General features: G+C 37.7%; 1 protein-coding gene across 1 annotated transcript; it reads left to right on the top strand.

The window, feature by feature from the left end:
• The first annotated feature begins 2,478 nt into the window (after nt 1-2,478).
• On the top strand, nt 2,479-12,097 carry LOC139719388 (transcription factor A, mitochondrial-like). Its single transcript, XM_071630805.1, has 7 exons — nt 2,479-2,591; nt 3,610-3,782; nt 4,044-4,114; nt 7,443-7,592; nt 8,368-8,484; nt 9,636-9,692; nt 11,826-12,097. Exons 1-7 carry the CDS (start codon nt 2,527-2,529, stop codon nt 11,919-11,921), a joined length of 729 nt encoding a protein of 242 aa, XP_071486906.1. The 5' UTR covers nt 2,479-2,526; the 3' UTR covers nt 11,922-12,097.
• The last annotated feature ends 3,830 nt before the right edge of the window (nt 12,098-15,927 follow it).

The following is a 15,927-nucleotide window of genomic DNA, read 5'->3' as shown; positions in this document are numbered from 1 at the left end:
AGTGATGAGACAATGCTGGTATGTTCTGTAAGAGACATTTGTACCCATCTATTAACCCATTGAGGACGGTTTGATTTTGCTACAACATGCATTTCCCACAGACACCTGCCGGAGTATACTCGGAACGACTCCTCAACGGGTTAAAATTTGGATTGGTTGATGCAAGTGGGATAGGAGGACATGATAACAATGATGATCCACAACATTACGTATAGCGCCATATATCTTGTAGAAACATTCAAAGGCGCAGACTCTTCCAAGAGAGTTAGCAGTTGAATGTCTGGTGTAAAATGTGAGTCTTGAGTGAGACTTTGGAGTGATCCAGTTCATGATAAAGAGGAAGTAGGATGTGAGAATGCTGTTGTTTTCTGGGTAAGAAGAGAAGGTTGCAAGGAACGTATCTAGACTGAGAATGGTGAGAAAATCTACAGAGATTATCCTCTACCATTTCGTAGAATGAGGTCTGAAGCATTGATAAGATAAGGATAAAGATTTGTACTTTTCAAGGAGCTTACAGAAAGAATAAGAGTGCATTCACTCAAGAAACACAAGGTTTGAATTAGTTAAAGGGGAAGTTTTGCTGTGCATAGAAATGTATGCATGGTTACACCTGAAATGTGATGTTCTTGCCCTTTGTAATATTTGTACATTACAAAGGTTCAAGAGGAAAATCCTTCTCACATTATGTACATATGGTGCATCACAATTAATTGTTTTACTAACATTATTTTTCCAAAACCTCACTAAAGATTTTGTTTTTATTTTTTATGAAGCCCCACCTACTAACAGCCAGCAAAGCAAAATAAAAGACAAAAACAAAAGCAAACCAAGACTTCTTTCTTCTCATATCATGATGATAATGAATACATTGCAAGACTTGAAGACTGTGCAAGCCTTGATGAGATGAAATTATTCTTTCATGACTAAAATTACCCATCTAGACCTTATTTCTTCATGAATTTATTTCATTCAAATTCATACAGTCTTAGTATTTAAGAATATTTTGGAGTAAAAAATCAATAAAATAGAACTAAAACTGTAGCATCAGTAAAGATATAGGCCTACCTTGGTTTCCTGGAGCTTGAATAGTGAGACAACATCAATGGTGCATTTATCAAATTGATGCGTAGGATGAAAGATGGGTATCGAAATCTTCAGAAACACAAATTACAAAATCAACAAAATAGAACAGATGAAATCAGGTGTTTCCAAACAAAAGCAGGGCTACCAACTCTCACACATTGAGCGTGAGACTCACTCATTTTGGTCCTTTCTCACTCTAAAACTTTATTTCATTTGCACACATTTCTATTGATCTCACTCATTTTGACTCCTAAATTATAGCATTGGCCTATGGGAGTCTCACTCTCAACTAGTTTCCAGTGTTGACAGCCCTGCAAAAGATATATCAGCTACCGAAATTAAGTTGTTTCGAATAAGTATTCCAGCATCAATGCAGTGTGCTCAATAAATGAGGTATGATATTACTGAAATCTGCAAAATCAGCCTCCATTTAGACCAAAATGATTTCATATTTTATGTGTGATGTCTTGCTTCATGTACATTTTACTCCGTACCTTTTTGTTTTTGCTTTTGTTTTGGTTTTACTGACTGCTTGCTTGTTGAAATGCAGAGCTACCAAGTCTCACGCATTCTGCGCGAGACTCAAGCATTTAGGGTCTGTCTCACGATCTCACGCATGGCACCCATTTTTCTCACGCATCTGATTAAGTCTGCAATTTGGGCCAAAAAATAAGGAGCATAGCTCAAAGGATTAGAGTGATAGTTGCAATTGAAGGTATATTTCCCTTTTGCCTCTCAAAATTAGTAAAAAATAGTCACTTAAGTATGCACCAGATCGCATCATTAACAGCAAATAATTTAAAAAGCTCCCTACCATGGGAGGGGGACACCCTCCTCGTTCGTGTGCGCATGCGCGCGAGCGCCAAGACACCGAGTTATAAAAATCTCACTCATAAAAGTTTTTTGAACTTGGCATCTCTGGAAATGACATTTTCTGTATTTAATACATTGCAAATAGGATGTTGAGTTTTTTGTTTTGTTTTTTTGTTTGTTTTTAATAGTTGTCACAGTCATACAACACTATTTGTTCTCTGATACTCTTCTATTGAAACATACGTGTATAGTATTCCCCGGCGTTCATACAGTGTTATGTGGAATATTTCATCACACCTAAAAGTGCCACTAGACTTTCTGCAGAGCAGAGCAACCCCAAGAAATGGGAAGGGAAAAGGTCCATTACCAGATTATAATTCCTGACAGGAAGTCTACCAGACAGTCACTTCAGCCCCCACTTCTTCTTCTTCTTCTTTTTTAGTTCTTAAAAATTAGTGACTGTTCTATTGGTATGTAGTAAAAATAAGCAATGCGGTGACTAGCACATCCCAGAGTATAGAATGCAAATGCACATAGTCTTCAATCCAGCCGTCCGACGAAGATTGGTCAAATGGCGCGCAGTTTTTGAATACCGAAGAAGACTGCTGATGCTGGCTAGAACTACAGAAAATGGCGATATCAATGGGAGTCCTGTTTCGTGCATTTTCTCAAAAATGTAGAATAGTGCACGTGAGGTAAGCATCTTTGTGAACTGACAATATCGTTTATTGATAATTACTGTACTGCAGGAAGTAAAAGCTACACTTACCATCAAACATGTTCACATATCAATCATTGCTCCCGACTAGTATCCAGTCCCGTGTATCCAATAATTTGTTAGTTAAGTTGTTGCTTACATTGTCAACTTAAACTAGAGATATATATAGTCTAGTCCTGCTTGCATTACAAACCGTCAATTGTTCTTTCAGTTAAGGTAGATAAAAATGGTTTGTGGTAGCCGTTTTTATGTTCCCGAAGGTTTACATTTTATTTATGTTTACGTAGCAGAGCTACTTTAGCTTAGTAAATTTACTTAATTTTTAGAGACACACTAAACAGCTGTGTTGCTGTTACGTTGGTTTTAACTGCGACCAACAGCCCCATGGCCATGCGCATAGCGTAATGCGTAATGGGGCTGTTGCAGTGCTGGTCGCAGTAATGTTGGTTTGTGATGTGCATGAGAATCTATTGTGATTTGACGTGTCTGGTCCAGAGCTACCAAGTCTCACGCATTCTGCGTGAGACTCGAGCATTTAAAGGTCTGTCTCACGATCTCACGCATGGCACCCATTTTTCTCACGCATCTGGTGAAGTCTGCAATTTGGGCCAAAAATAAGGAGCATAGCTCAAAGGATTAAAGTGATAGTTGCAATTGAAGGTATATTTCCCTTTTGCCTTTCAAAATTAGTAAACAATAGTCACTTAAGTATGCACCAGATAGCATCATTAAGAGCTAATTAAAAAAAGCTCCCTACCATGGGAGGGGGACACCCTCCTCTTTCGCGTGCGCATGTGCGCGAGCGCCGAGACGCCGAGTCATAAAAATCTCACTCATAAAAGTTTTTTGAACTTGGCATCTCTGCTGGTCATGTGTGCTTCTTTAATCTTAGTGTGTCTGTCCTATAAGTCATTATGATTCACTACATTATCACAACGTGATGATGCATGATCTCCCTTATAAAAAGTTTTTGACAACAATGACTTCATATGCAGTGCAAGGCAAGGTTTGCTGGGCTCTGGCACATGCCTCCAGATCCAGAGCTGTCCCAGGATTCAACACTACCAAACGATTTCTGATGACATCCCACCAAAACCCAAACGACCATTGTCAAGCTTCTTTCTGTTTGTTGTGGAGCAGAGGCCCAAGATATTAGCCGAAGAGCCAGGTATGTTGAAACTCTACACAAAACAAAAACTGTTGTAATCCTGCTGTCCAGTGAGTGACTTGTCAAAGAAGTTTTTTATATATTTATCTTATGTGCAAATGAATGTGAATATGTTTCTTTCACTTGGCTTATATTTGTATATTCATATTTGTCTGTCACATGGTGCATTTTCATCACAAAGGCAACTTTACATATCTTACTGAAATTTTATCTTGTCACTTATGACAGCCAGTTCAACAAACACACTCTTTCTCTCTCTAGATCTTCGTAACACAGAAGTTGTCAAAAGAATAGCTGCCATGTGGAAGGAAATGTCAGACTCTGAAAAAGAGGTAAGGCCATTGTGATTTGGAGGAAAACTGAGAAGATTTGTGCATATATGAAATCCATAAGTCACCTTACTTAATAATAAAGGTCCTGTTTACCTTTTGGAGTAGTGATTTAAAAAATGTTCAATATACAGTGAAACCCCATTATAACGAGGTCCATGGGACCGGCGATATTACCTCTTTATAACCGGTACCTCGTTATGACCGTACGCATAAAAAACAAAGAAAAACATAAGCATGACGTCATGCCCGTCAATCAAACTCAAGAACATCCTTTGCGTTGTTATTACACAAGTATGGATCGTTATTATTGAGACAATGAAGGGAAATTATTTGTGAATTGATACGTAAAAAAGACAGAAAAAAGTAGGGGTTGAAATGCGTTAATTCTTTATTTTTCTTCAAAAATCTCTTCGCATAATAGTTGCACATTATGTTCTTGAGAAGTAGGCCTTCACGGCAGGATCATATTCGTGATTCTTTCTACACCTATCTCTTCCTCTAGTATCGAACCATTCTGCAAGAACGTTTCTTCGTTTGTGATTGTATAAAATGCGTTTGTTAAGTTTTTCTAAACACCAGTGCAAATAGAGTAACATACATGCGTTGTTTATCGTAACTTGCGAGGTATGTTATGCTGTTGGTGCCCAGCGGGAATGTGATGATTTCATGAATCATTTCGGCTGTAATCCTGTACAATGTATGATCATTGCGCCCGATGGGATTTAAAAATGCGTTCTTTATTTCCTTCCGAAAATCTCTTCGCGTTTTGTACACACGTTCTTGAAAAATATGCGACGGTGTTGAATTTGGAATGTTGAATTTGGAAGGTTGTGATCCTTTTTACGCAAATCTGTACCTCATAGACCATTCTGAAAGAAAGAAAAATCTTCATTGTGAAATGCAGTGTTAAATGATAATGAACAAACCCAGATTGATTCAAACTGTTAAATGCGTTTGTTTCTTTTTATGAACACCAAACTCAATTAAGTAGATTAACATGCGCTATTCATTATTTTTACGCTACTGTCACCTGGCGGGATCGCGATGATTTCATTAATTATTTCGGCTTTAATCATACACACTCATATTCAGATTATCATTTGTTACATGATAATGAACAATCCCAGATCTACTCAAACTATTAAATGCATTTGTTTCTTTTTCTAAACATCGACTCAAGTAGATTAACATGCGTTATTCAACTATTTTTTACGCTACTGTCACCCGGTGGGATCGCTATGATTTCATTAATTATTTGGGCTTTAATCATATACACTCATAGTTACTAGCCAGCAAAACAACTGGAAGTCGGAACTAAAAATTTAAAGGATATAATGATGAGTTGCACATGCATTCCAATATTATTGTCCATTTTGGCCACCCTTATTGCTACATGAAAAGTTTTTGAATGCGTTATATTTTTTTTTCTCTCGTTGCGCTGTGGTCTGACCTAATATCACGCACGCGTATCTCGCGAAAAACAATATCGAATGATTTTATTCAATAACTTAGTAGGAATAACGGAAGGTATTTCTGTGTCTTATCGCGTGGTTTGGAAGAAAACATGAATTTGACCCCGTTCACATTGCGAGGCGAGGCCGCGGCCGAGCCCGCCTCCATATCAGTGCAAATGCGCAAATGGCCAAATGTGGGGCCAAAATTGGCCGCGCATTTGGCCACGCTCTGGAGGTGGTCTCGGCCGCGGCCGAGCTGCGGCCGAGCCCAGCCTTTTCTCAGTGTAAACGCAAACTGGGCCAAATGCGCGGCCAATTTTAGTCTAGCTTCCAAACCCTCTGCCCGTACTATTTCGTTATTCAGGATATTAACCCCCTCAACGTCGAAAACTAGTATAGTTTAAGGTGGTTTTGTCCTGCAAAGGATTTTTCCTTCGGCAAAGGCCTTTGCCCGACGGAATCCAGTTGGCAAAGGGTCTGAAAACCAGACTATACCAAATTGCGTTTTTTTACAAGCAGAGCGCCACTGCGACAAAATATTGACAGGTTTTGAATTAAAAGCGCGGCCGAGCCCGGCATTGTACACGGACAAAATTGCGGGGCTCGGCCCCGCAATTGAGGCTGGGCTCGGCCGCGGCTCGGCCCAGCCCCACACTGTAAACGGGGTCCTACTCTGCAAAACGGGAAAGAGAAGTGGATAGCGTGAATTTGGTTTTCAATGTTCCGTTTGTTGCATGTTTGAAAGTGTCAAGTCAAGAAATGGAACCTCGCAAAAAAGAAAATGGAATGATTATGATTATGTTATGTGGTTTAGAAGAAACATGAAAGGAACGGTACTCGGTTATTCGTCACTGATAATGGGTGGTAAAGAAAGATAACGGCGGGACTGAAATATGTCTGTTTCCGAGTCTTCCCGCTTCAGACAGTACATGTAGAAATCGAGGTGGGACGGGCACTTGTGCAGTGTGTTACTGCGTTCTGCACACACTATGTAAAACGGGGATAGTGTTAATTCGCTTTTCAATGTTTCGTTCGTCATGTGTTTGAAAGCGGCAGGTCAAGAAATGGAACCTTGTTGTATCCGATCAAATTGCTATGTTTTTCTTTATCATGATGCACCGAAAATGTCCTCATTATAACCAGAATTTCGTTATAACCGAACTCGTTATAACCGATTCGTTCTGCCATAGGTTGACACGCAAAGGAAAACGGGACCGACGCGATCACCTCGTTATAAGCAGTTCCTCATTATAACCGAACTCGTTATAACGGGGTTTCATTGTATCACATTTGATGCATATGTGTATGTCTGTTGTACTACAAAACATCTTCCCATATAAAATTTTTACAATAAAGCCTAAAAATAACGAGATGACAGTATTTTCTCAATAAACCGTAACTGTAGACGGTTTAGTCTGGAAGCATTTTTATTATAACTGTTGTTCACATTTTGTATATTTAACAATACTTAACATTGACTTTACTTATTCACATTTTTACAGTAGTTGTTTTTATCCCTAATTCATATTTTAGAATTATTTTAAAGCACTAAAACTGGGTTTTTGTTTCATCTGCAGATGGTAAATTATGCCTTTAATTTTAAGTGTCACCCTATCCTATCCATATAATTTTTTTTCTTTTATCAGGGAAAGTATCACTGGATTTTTTTTTTTTTTGACAAAATGTAAATCAATACACTGGCATCTTAGTGAAGTGAGTTGAATTAGTTACACAAATCTTTCTCCTGAATAGATTCTCATTCTTGAACAGTATTTAATCATGAGATATTCCACCAGTAATGACAGCCGTGTGTGCATCAATATCTTATCTGATGTTTATAGATGGTGCTGAATCTTTCAAATCCATGTCCTCAGGTTTACAGGCAAGAATTCGAGTCTCAGAGAATCAAGTTCCAGGAAGAAATGGAGGACTTCAGATCTCGCCTGACTGATGAGCAACTAGACACCTTGATGGAGATAAGCAGGAAGAAGAGAGAAATGAGATCAAAGCGGAGGCACAGAGCTGTAAGTCAAGGCTAGCTTTCTTTCTGAGATATGATTTCTTTTTCTCATGGAAACCATAGCTTGTCAATAATTCTATGATGTAGCACTGTGCTAAGGTGCAGCCCAAAACCAGCAAAAATATTAGGGAGTTGATAGGAGAACTAGGCTAATCACACCTGATTCTGATTTTGCTTCAATGTACTGCTTTGCAGGTAACAGACCATTTTGTTTAAAAGTAAATCAAATGCTTTCAAAAAGAAGTATACGTCAAAAATTGTCGATTGGAACAAAAATGTAGAAAGTAATAAAACAACATACCATTTGATAGTGTTCTGATGCTTATTACCTTTCCCACATGCAGTCTTGTGACAATTCCTAGGACATTTGAAATAAAGAACTGTATTTTAGCTTTTTATTATTGAGTTTGTTATAGATCTTTATCATCCTGTATAGTAAGAGAAATTGTTTAGATGTTGCTCTACACTATTTACAATTAAAATATAAACTGAATTTTATGGTGAGCAACATGTAAAGAAACAGTGAGGAAGTTGTTACATATTGTACCCTTAGAATTATCAGCATTGATATGTTGTATGAGAAAAGAAAAACCTATATCTACAAGTGTGCAAATTGTTAAGTCCCAAATTGAATTCCTAAAATGTTTTACACCTGCATTAAGTGTGACACCGTCTCCTGCAAGATTGATTGCTTTTGTAGTCCTCTCTACATATCACATGTATTACACAGTAGCACTAGAGTAGCAATACTCTCCTTTTTTGCTCTTCTCTTTTTGCAGGAACTGAGAAAGCTGAATAAGCCAAAACGCCCTCCCTCCGGCTACTCACTCTTTGTTAAAGAACATCTTAGCTCAACCCTACGACCTGGGGGAACAAAGACCACAGAGGAGAAACAGGTAGTGTTGTTGTCTGCTGCTCACTGTCAGTTAATAACGTTGTAGTCACCACCATTACCTGGCACCTGGCACATGTATTGTCTTGAACTTAGGCAGTGACAATAGAGTAGCTGTGTGACAGGTGAGCATTATTATAGAGAGGTCAGATAAGAAAAGAATCCACTTTCATAGATGTAAATCGTCAAGTCTTAACTAATGGTATTCATTACCAAATCATCTATGGAATTCCAGAATCATTTTATTGCAGGATGAATTCATTGTGGAATGAACATTAGGAAGACTTTGAGCACATATAACTAGGACATTTTTGGTCCCAAACCAAATACATTATGTAGTTGGCAAAGTCGTGTGCCATGTCAAACTGGCAAACTACGATTGAATATTACTCTCTCTAATTGCTTCCATTGTGGTTACGTGCATGCAGTCAGTGACCACCCCCAGTGAGAAGAGCCACCTATGTATGCATGCTGAATTTTCTGAGCTCTGATTTGCCTAGTGCATTCAAGAAGATAATGAAAGACAGGTCCTGTCTGCGACTGTGACATGATTGTTCTCAAATCTAAAGCTATTGACAAGAAACATCCAGAATAAAAACAATTCCCCCTACCCCCCCCCCCCCCCAAAAAAAAAAAAAAAAAAAAAAACTGCTCTAAGGACTTTTCTGTAGCATTCTATGTTTTCCAGATCATCAGTATATATTGTGTCAAATTATGGTTTGTATGCTATCCTGTCATACCAGAACATGTTCATATAGTATACATTTTTAGGTGTGTTCTAACTCCCCACACAACGAGGGTCCAGATATAACAAGGTAAATTAGCATGATCTGCCTGATTTTAACAGCATTTCCTATATTGATCAACTAAACAGAAAGCTTTGGTCATCTGAATGACAGTACATGGTACAGGACATCTCTTAACAACTTGAAATGGCCATTGTGGCAAGCAACAAGTTTATATAGTCACCTTGTCATAGAACCTGATATTTGATTGGGTCTCTTATAATAGGAACAACTTCATGGAATCTTGACAGTTGCCTCATAAGTGATGCTTCACTTTATTGTGGCTCTTTATCATAAAAGTCCCTCTGCATTCTTTTGAAAAATCCCTGTAAACCAAGTTGTCAAATTTTGTGCATTGCTTTTACTCCAGGCCATGTTTAAAGATGCAGCAGAAGCTTGGAATGCCATTCCAGATTATGAAAAACAGGTAAGTGTGATGACAGAAAGTAAAATGAACTAGGCGCTTTTGCCAAAGGCCGAGGTAGAGGAAAACATCTTCATTATAGTGATAATGAAATGAGATTTAAAATGAAATAACAATATACACCACATATACTAAGAAAATAAAGTGTGTGGAACTAATGTGACCGTAGGGACAATAAACAATTCTTTGTATGAATTCTAGTCTCTTGTTTGCTTTGTCAATATCAGTTATGACAACCTATAACTCATAATGTGACCCTGCACCACAAAACCAACGAAAAGTCGCCAGACATGGATTTTTAGTTAAGGGCAGATTCTGAAAGAGCAGACTCTAAGCTTTAAACTGATGTATAACTTAGTTCAATTGGACTCGTGTAACCTATCTAAATATTGGAAAGAAAGCACACACTCTGGAAAAGTAGGAACTGAGAAAAGAGGCTCTGAAGTATAGGGTCTATTCAATCTTTTATACCAAGCTGTGTTAGCTGCGCGGTGAATAGGAAAAAAAAAAAACCAGGATGTAAACCACTGTAGCAACAACAGTGAAGGGATTATCAGATCAAGCTGAAGTTGAGCATGCTCTATCAGCACTTTCTGTCCATGATTAATGCCAACCTTCAAAGCAGTGGCATTATCCATTCAAAAGTTATTGTAGTTGAAAGTGAAGAGTGTGCAAAGGATTTTCAAGAAATGTAAAAGGGCCTTGGCTCTAAGACATACCTGATCGCACTCCTCTACCAAACAATGGTTGTAGAAAAATCACTGAAAACCATTTCATTTCCCATTCATTTTATGACACCAAACTTAAAACTAATGTACAAGAGGAAAAGCTCTTTCAGAAAATATGGAAACTCAAAATTGACTTGGCTGACCTGTTTCACCTTTTTTAGTCCTCGTGTAAAATCAAGGGGTGCAACTTTTTGTTGGTTTTTAGGATGCACAGTCATATATGTTTATACGTTGCCTGACCTACTTAGCAACAAATTGGAGGAAGCTATATAACAATAGGAAGAGAGATGAAAGTGTAATAGACATCTTGCCACAAGGCAAGACGGACAGAAATACCCATGGGCTTGCAGAGCTGAGCAAAACTGATCCAACTGTCCCTATCACATATACAGTTGTACCTGTAAAAACTCAAACTGCGGTAGCACTATGTAATTTCCATAACAATATGTTGACAATGCTGTGTCGTTGCACAGTGTGAGCTCTATGTGATTGTACAATTGTGTATGAAAAACATGGAGCTCTTTCTCAATGTCCCAACTACCACAGTTTTATAGATTTTCTCAGCAATTCTTAAGTGTTGGGAAAGGAAATAGTCATAAGCTCTGATAATGCATTTCTATTATGAAGTGACAATGTTTTCGTCACATAAAAAGGGGGAAATGACATGCAATTTAATACCACATATACACTCTGCCTGTGCCTGCTGCATGGTAAGTCTGCATCACTTAAAGTGAACAAGTGGACACCAAAGGGTGACCCCACAAGACCTCTGATTGTTGCTCAACGAAATGCTTACATTTATATGTGATAAGGAGAGTTGGCATCAGGCTACCTCATCCAGAGTATGAGTCTGTGCTTGCTCCATGATGTTCCCAAGTCACACAGAGAATGCCAGTACATTATATGCTCTTACTGTTCCTCTGGGAGCAAGAGTGCATCCAGTTGGAGACAAAATAGATTACATTTCTCTCAAATGACAAGAAAATGCATTGGGTGTATGGAAAGTATTGAAAAGACTTGGATGGAAGTAATATGTCAGGTTTCAATAGATGTGGTTGGGAATCCTAATATTGGAAAGAAGTAAGCAAAATATGCACAATGGTTATTTCCTGTTACTTTACCCCAATTTATATGTTTCAAGTCTCATATTCAATATCATGTAACGTTAAGTTAACGATGTGGAACTTTTTTTGTTTTACTTGCTGTGAATTTAGAAAATTAGACAAATTATGAGAATTTCTCCTCAACCTGTCAGCAACTTGAAATGGCTTATATGACAATGTAACTTTGATGGCACTTGAGAAGAAGAAAACCTGGATTGTTCTAAATGTTCTAAAAATAGTTCAGTCACTGTTATCGTTCAGAGAGAGATTACATTGAGCCTCTGTTTGCATGTGTGTGTTTGTAGAGATACAATGAGGAAGCCAACCAGCTGTTAGAGACATACAAAGAGGAGATGGATGACTGGAAGAGGAGAATGGAGGAGGAGGGAACTCAAGTTTGAATTCTTACCACATCTCTCACTTTCCCTTGACTCAGCAACATCTCCTTGTCTGAGAGACTTCAGTGCCATCACAGCAGTGCTGTTAGGAGCAACTTCACAACTATGTGATATAGTGCAAGAGATCTCTAACATGTAATATGGGCTTATGGTAGCCTATGAAGTCGGCCAATTTTTGTTAGAAGACAGTTTGCTATGTTTCACAGATGAGTGACTACTTCGGTGATGCATTGCATATGCTCAATGTACAATAAACTACGGTGTATTTATCACAAATATACTGGATGGTAAATGCAAACTATTCACTGATACTAAAATGAGATTGTTCTGTCAAGTTTAAGTACCTGCCTTACATGTTTTTCACTTCATTTTTGAAAAGAAATGAAAAGTGAAAGATTTAGTCTCAGTGTCAAAGCATGCACAAGTTTGCCTATGACACTGACCTGGAATCTTATTGCATATAAATGTATACTGTATACGCATATTATTTAAGGAGTCTAATTTTTCGCAAATCGGGACTTCCCAACAATTTCACAAGTGGCGGTTAAATTTGCGATTGAGTTCAGAAATGAACTAAGAAAATGTATTTGTGCATGTGACATTCATGACAAGATCAGAGTTAATAATTTTGCAGGTTGAGAAATTTGCAAATTGCACCTGACTAGCGGAATTTGCAAAAAATAAAAACCTCACAAAATATATGGCATATCCAGTAGTTGTATAGATATACCCTGACTTGTGACTCTGAATTTGCTTTTCAGCCATGAGAATTCAGTAATGCACAGTCCTTTAATTCTTCAGCATGTATCAGCAATCCTTCAGCTTACAGTACCGGTATGATGATTTCACATTCATATTCTATCAATATCAGACCAAACAGATCTTCAGGGCTGTCCCCATACACAGGGTATGATGTCAATCTTGAAGTATTTTGATGTCTCTTCAGATTAATTTGCCAGAGTGAGCGTGACTAGTCACTCACAGCGCCAATTTGTTTCATTCCAAGAATGCAATGTTGCATTTTCAGAATACATTTGTACATATACTGTAACATTGTCAGAGATACAGATGTGAAAATGTAAGTGATACTATGAATAATGGTTTTGGGTATTGATCAACCGCTATAGGAGAAGTGTATCCACATTAGTGCAAGTAATGACATTGCACATAAATAGACTCTATACTGCTGATTTGTTTTTAAACATGGTTTAGGTTAGAGTTTCCAGGTATCAGCTGATCAGACAATACTACATGTAGTACACTGTATGTATTTTCTACAATCATGTCAGTAAATATGCCATGTGATATTTGTTATTACTGGTAAGACTGATGCCAATTTACAAATCAGTACATATTGATGTTACATTCAATTTCAGAACTAAAGGCAACTCTTCCAATCAGTATTATGAAGTCTGGTTTCTAAATCTATATTTTCATCAAAATCTGTTGAACATTAAACAAAGAGATAAAGGACAGTAGAAGTCATTTCTTGTATCTTTAGACATTTTCTGTTAATTTCTGTCCAGTTGTTGGATTCAAATGTACTGAGATTGCCATTTTTTAGCGGTTGATTTTTGCTATGGATTCACAATTATGTCAGGAAAGTAGAATTTTTCTGTACATTGTATATTCAAACAAATACATGTATGTGCTAATCTCTTTGAACAAAGATATTATTCTTGAAATTAAAGTTTTAAGTTAGATTCCTCCTTTGTTGTCGTGTTATTTTGAATATGGGCATTGGTCTTAGTGACAAATATAGATTTATGCTTTACATACATGTAAATACTTTTTCACCTGTCCTAAAAATTTCTGTGTCTACTTTTTAGTCAAATATGCTTTATGATAATGCTCTTAGCTCCTTCCTTAAATAAAATGAGATTTTTTTGTGATATTAAAATTTGTAATGTGAAGAGTCCATTTGAATGATGTGGTTTTGATATCACCAGCAATTGCAGTTGACCTTTGGGAAGTGTAATCAACTCTTCATGTGCTTTGAGTGCCAACTTGTATAGAAAAGCTGTAATGTTGTATGCCCTCTGCAAAGTCCCTGGTACAGAAAGGGTGAAGTCATTGTGACAGAATTCAGGGTCACCAAGTTGTAAAATGCCCTTGTCCAAACACGAGTGATGATCCGTGTCATCCACTGTTGGAGCAAGGGTACTGCAGGTGTACGTACTTTGACAAAGATACTGTATGGTTATACAATGTAGCTGTACACGTATCAGATTTCCTTAACCTCAAGCAGTCATGCTAGTCAATTATCTCAGTGATATTTACATGTGATCTCCATGTTAGAAAAATAGTCACAGTTACAAAGTTAAGTGCCATAGTTTTCTTCACAGTCCAAAATTAAGGTCATAAGCATTCTCCACAGATGTACAGTACTGGGTAGACCAGTGTTGTCTATTTCAACCCTCTGTGACAATCAATATTGCAACTAAAGTCTATTTCAGAGAAGTAGCAAGCAAAAGCAATATTTAAAGGTAAGTTATCAACCGATATCTTAGTTCATTGCATACTCCTACATTCTGCTCATCTCCAGCTGCCATCAGTTGCACATCCTCCTGAAATTCATAAGGCATGCGTTTTTTGCAAGATTGCTTGATTCAAGATATGGAATAAAGAAATAAGGACAGAATCTTTTATTCTCTTTGATTTTAAGTCTAGTGTTTTCCAAGTGAATACTAGAAATACATACAGTGTTGATACAGGGCTTGACACTAACGGTGGCCCGGTGGCCCGGGGCCACCAAAATGAAAGTCGGGCCACCAAATTTTAAAAAGGGCAAATTTGGTGGCCCGCCTCGGGTCACCACAATTTTTTGAAAAGTATGTCAATAAATTCGTAACTTTTTGCGCCGGAAATTAGCAGTTAAATTTGTTTAAAGGATGGATGAAAAGGACTGAATGAGTGCCTGTCAGTGAGTGTTGCAAGTTTGTTGAAGTTTAATTTATAAGTAGATATGTCCAACTTCTAATTCTTACTACCATAAAACTTAAATATTTGACTCATTAAAAAAACAGGACTTTTAATGTTTTTTATTGGGTTTTTTTTCAGGACACCAAATTTTTCTCTCGGGCCACCAAAAAATTGAAATTTAGGATTTTGGTGGCCCCATCGGGCCACCAAACAAAAAAGTTAGTGTCGAGCCATGGTTAATAGTAAACCCACATAGTAGCAGTTTCATCAAATTTCATGCCAGATGTCAGATTTTGATAAATGGCTACCAATCTGTTTATTTGATTGCTTCTACCGTTATTAATTGCAGTCAACTGAACATGGAGTGGCATTGCAGTCACAGCGATTAAAAAAAGTCTGGTTTTGATGTACCTAACCACGAGGCATTTTTTTTTTTTTTTTTTTTTTTTTGGGGGGGGGGAGGGTTTGGCTTCTTACACTTCATGAAACCATGAGTGCACACACACACACACACACACACACACACACACACACACACACACACACACACACTGTATCACGGTGTTCTCTTTGCATGAGTTAATCTTGTGGGTTTTAGGTCATTGCTATAGGTGAACAAAGACATTTTCAAAGAAAAGGCAGTTATTCAAATCTCTGTTTTATTTTACATGTACATGAAAGTGAATTCTGTACCAAAACAGAACTTAGAAAGAGAGAGAGGAAGCTCCTACAACTAGCTGTATGTCCGTTTGCACTGGTATTAGAAAGTGCTGCAAATTCCGATATACCATCCACATTACCTTCTTGGAAGTTCCTCATTACTTTTCTTTCTGTTGTACAACATGCATGCTACATACTGTATACACAGTATGTTTCACGGTGATTTAATTTCATGAATTTGGGGAGTTAACTGATACAGTGCACTCCTTTTATAAGGAAAGGAAGTCGTCGGGACAGGCGGTTTTCATGACGCAAATCTCTCGTTTGAAGAGGCTACACCCCAGTAAATAATGCGAGTGCATATCTTGGCAATCAATGACTTAAAGTCAAAGATATAAAACACCTGTTTCTTGACCCTGGCCTAATC

This window comes from Diadema antillarum, unplaced genomic scaffold, assembly GCF_040938485.1.
Source record: "Diadema antillarum isolate AM-2024a unplaced genomic scaffold, OU_Dant_1.0 scf00000110, whole genome shotgun sequence".
Taxonomy (NCBI): Eukaryota; Metazoa; Echinodermata; class Echinoidea; order Diadematoida; family Diadematidae; genus Diadema; species Diadema antillarum.
Note: the sequence above shows the minus strand (reverse complement) of the source record. Positions and strands in the feature narration are given on the sequence as shown.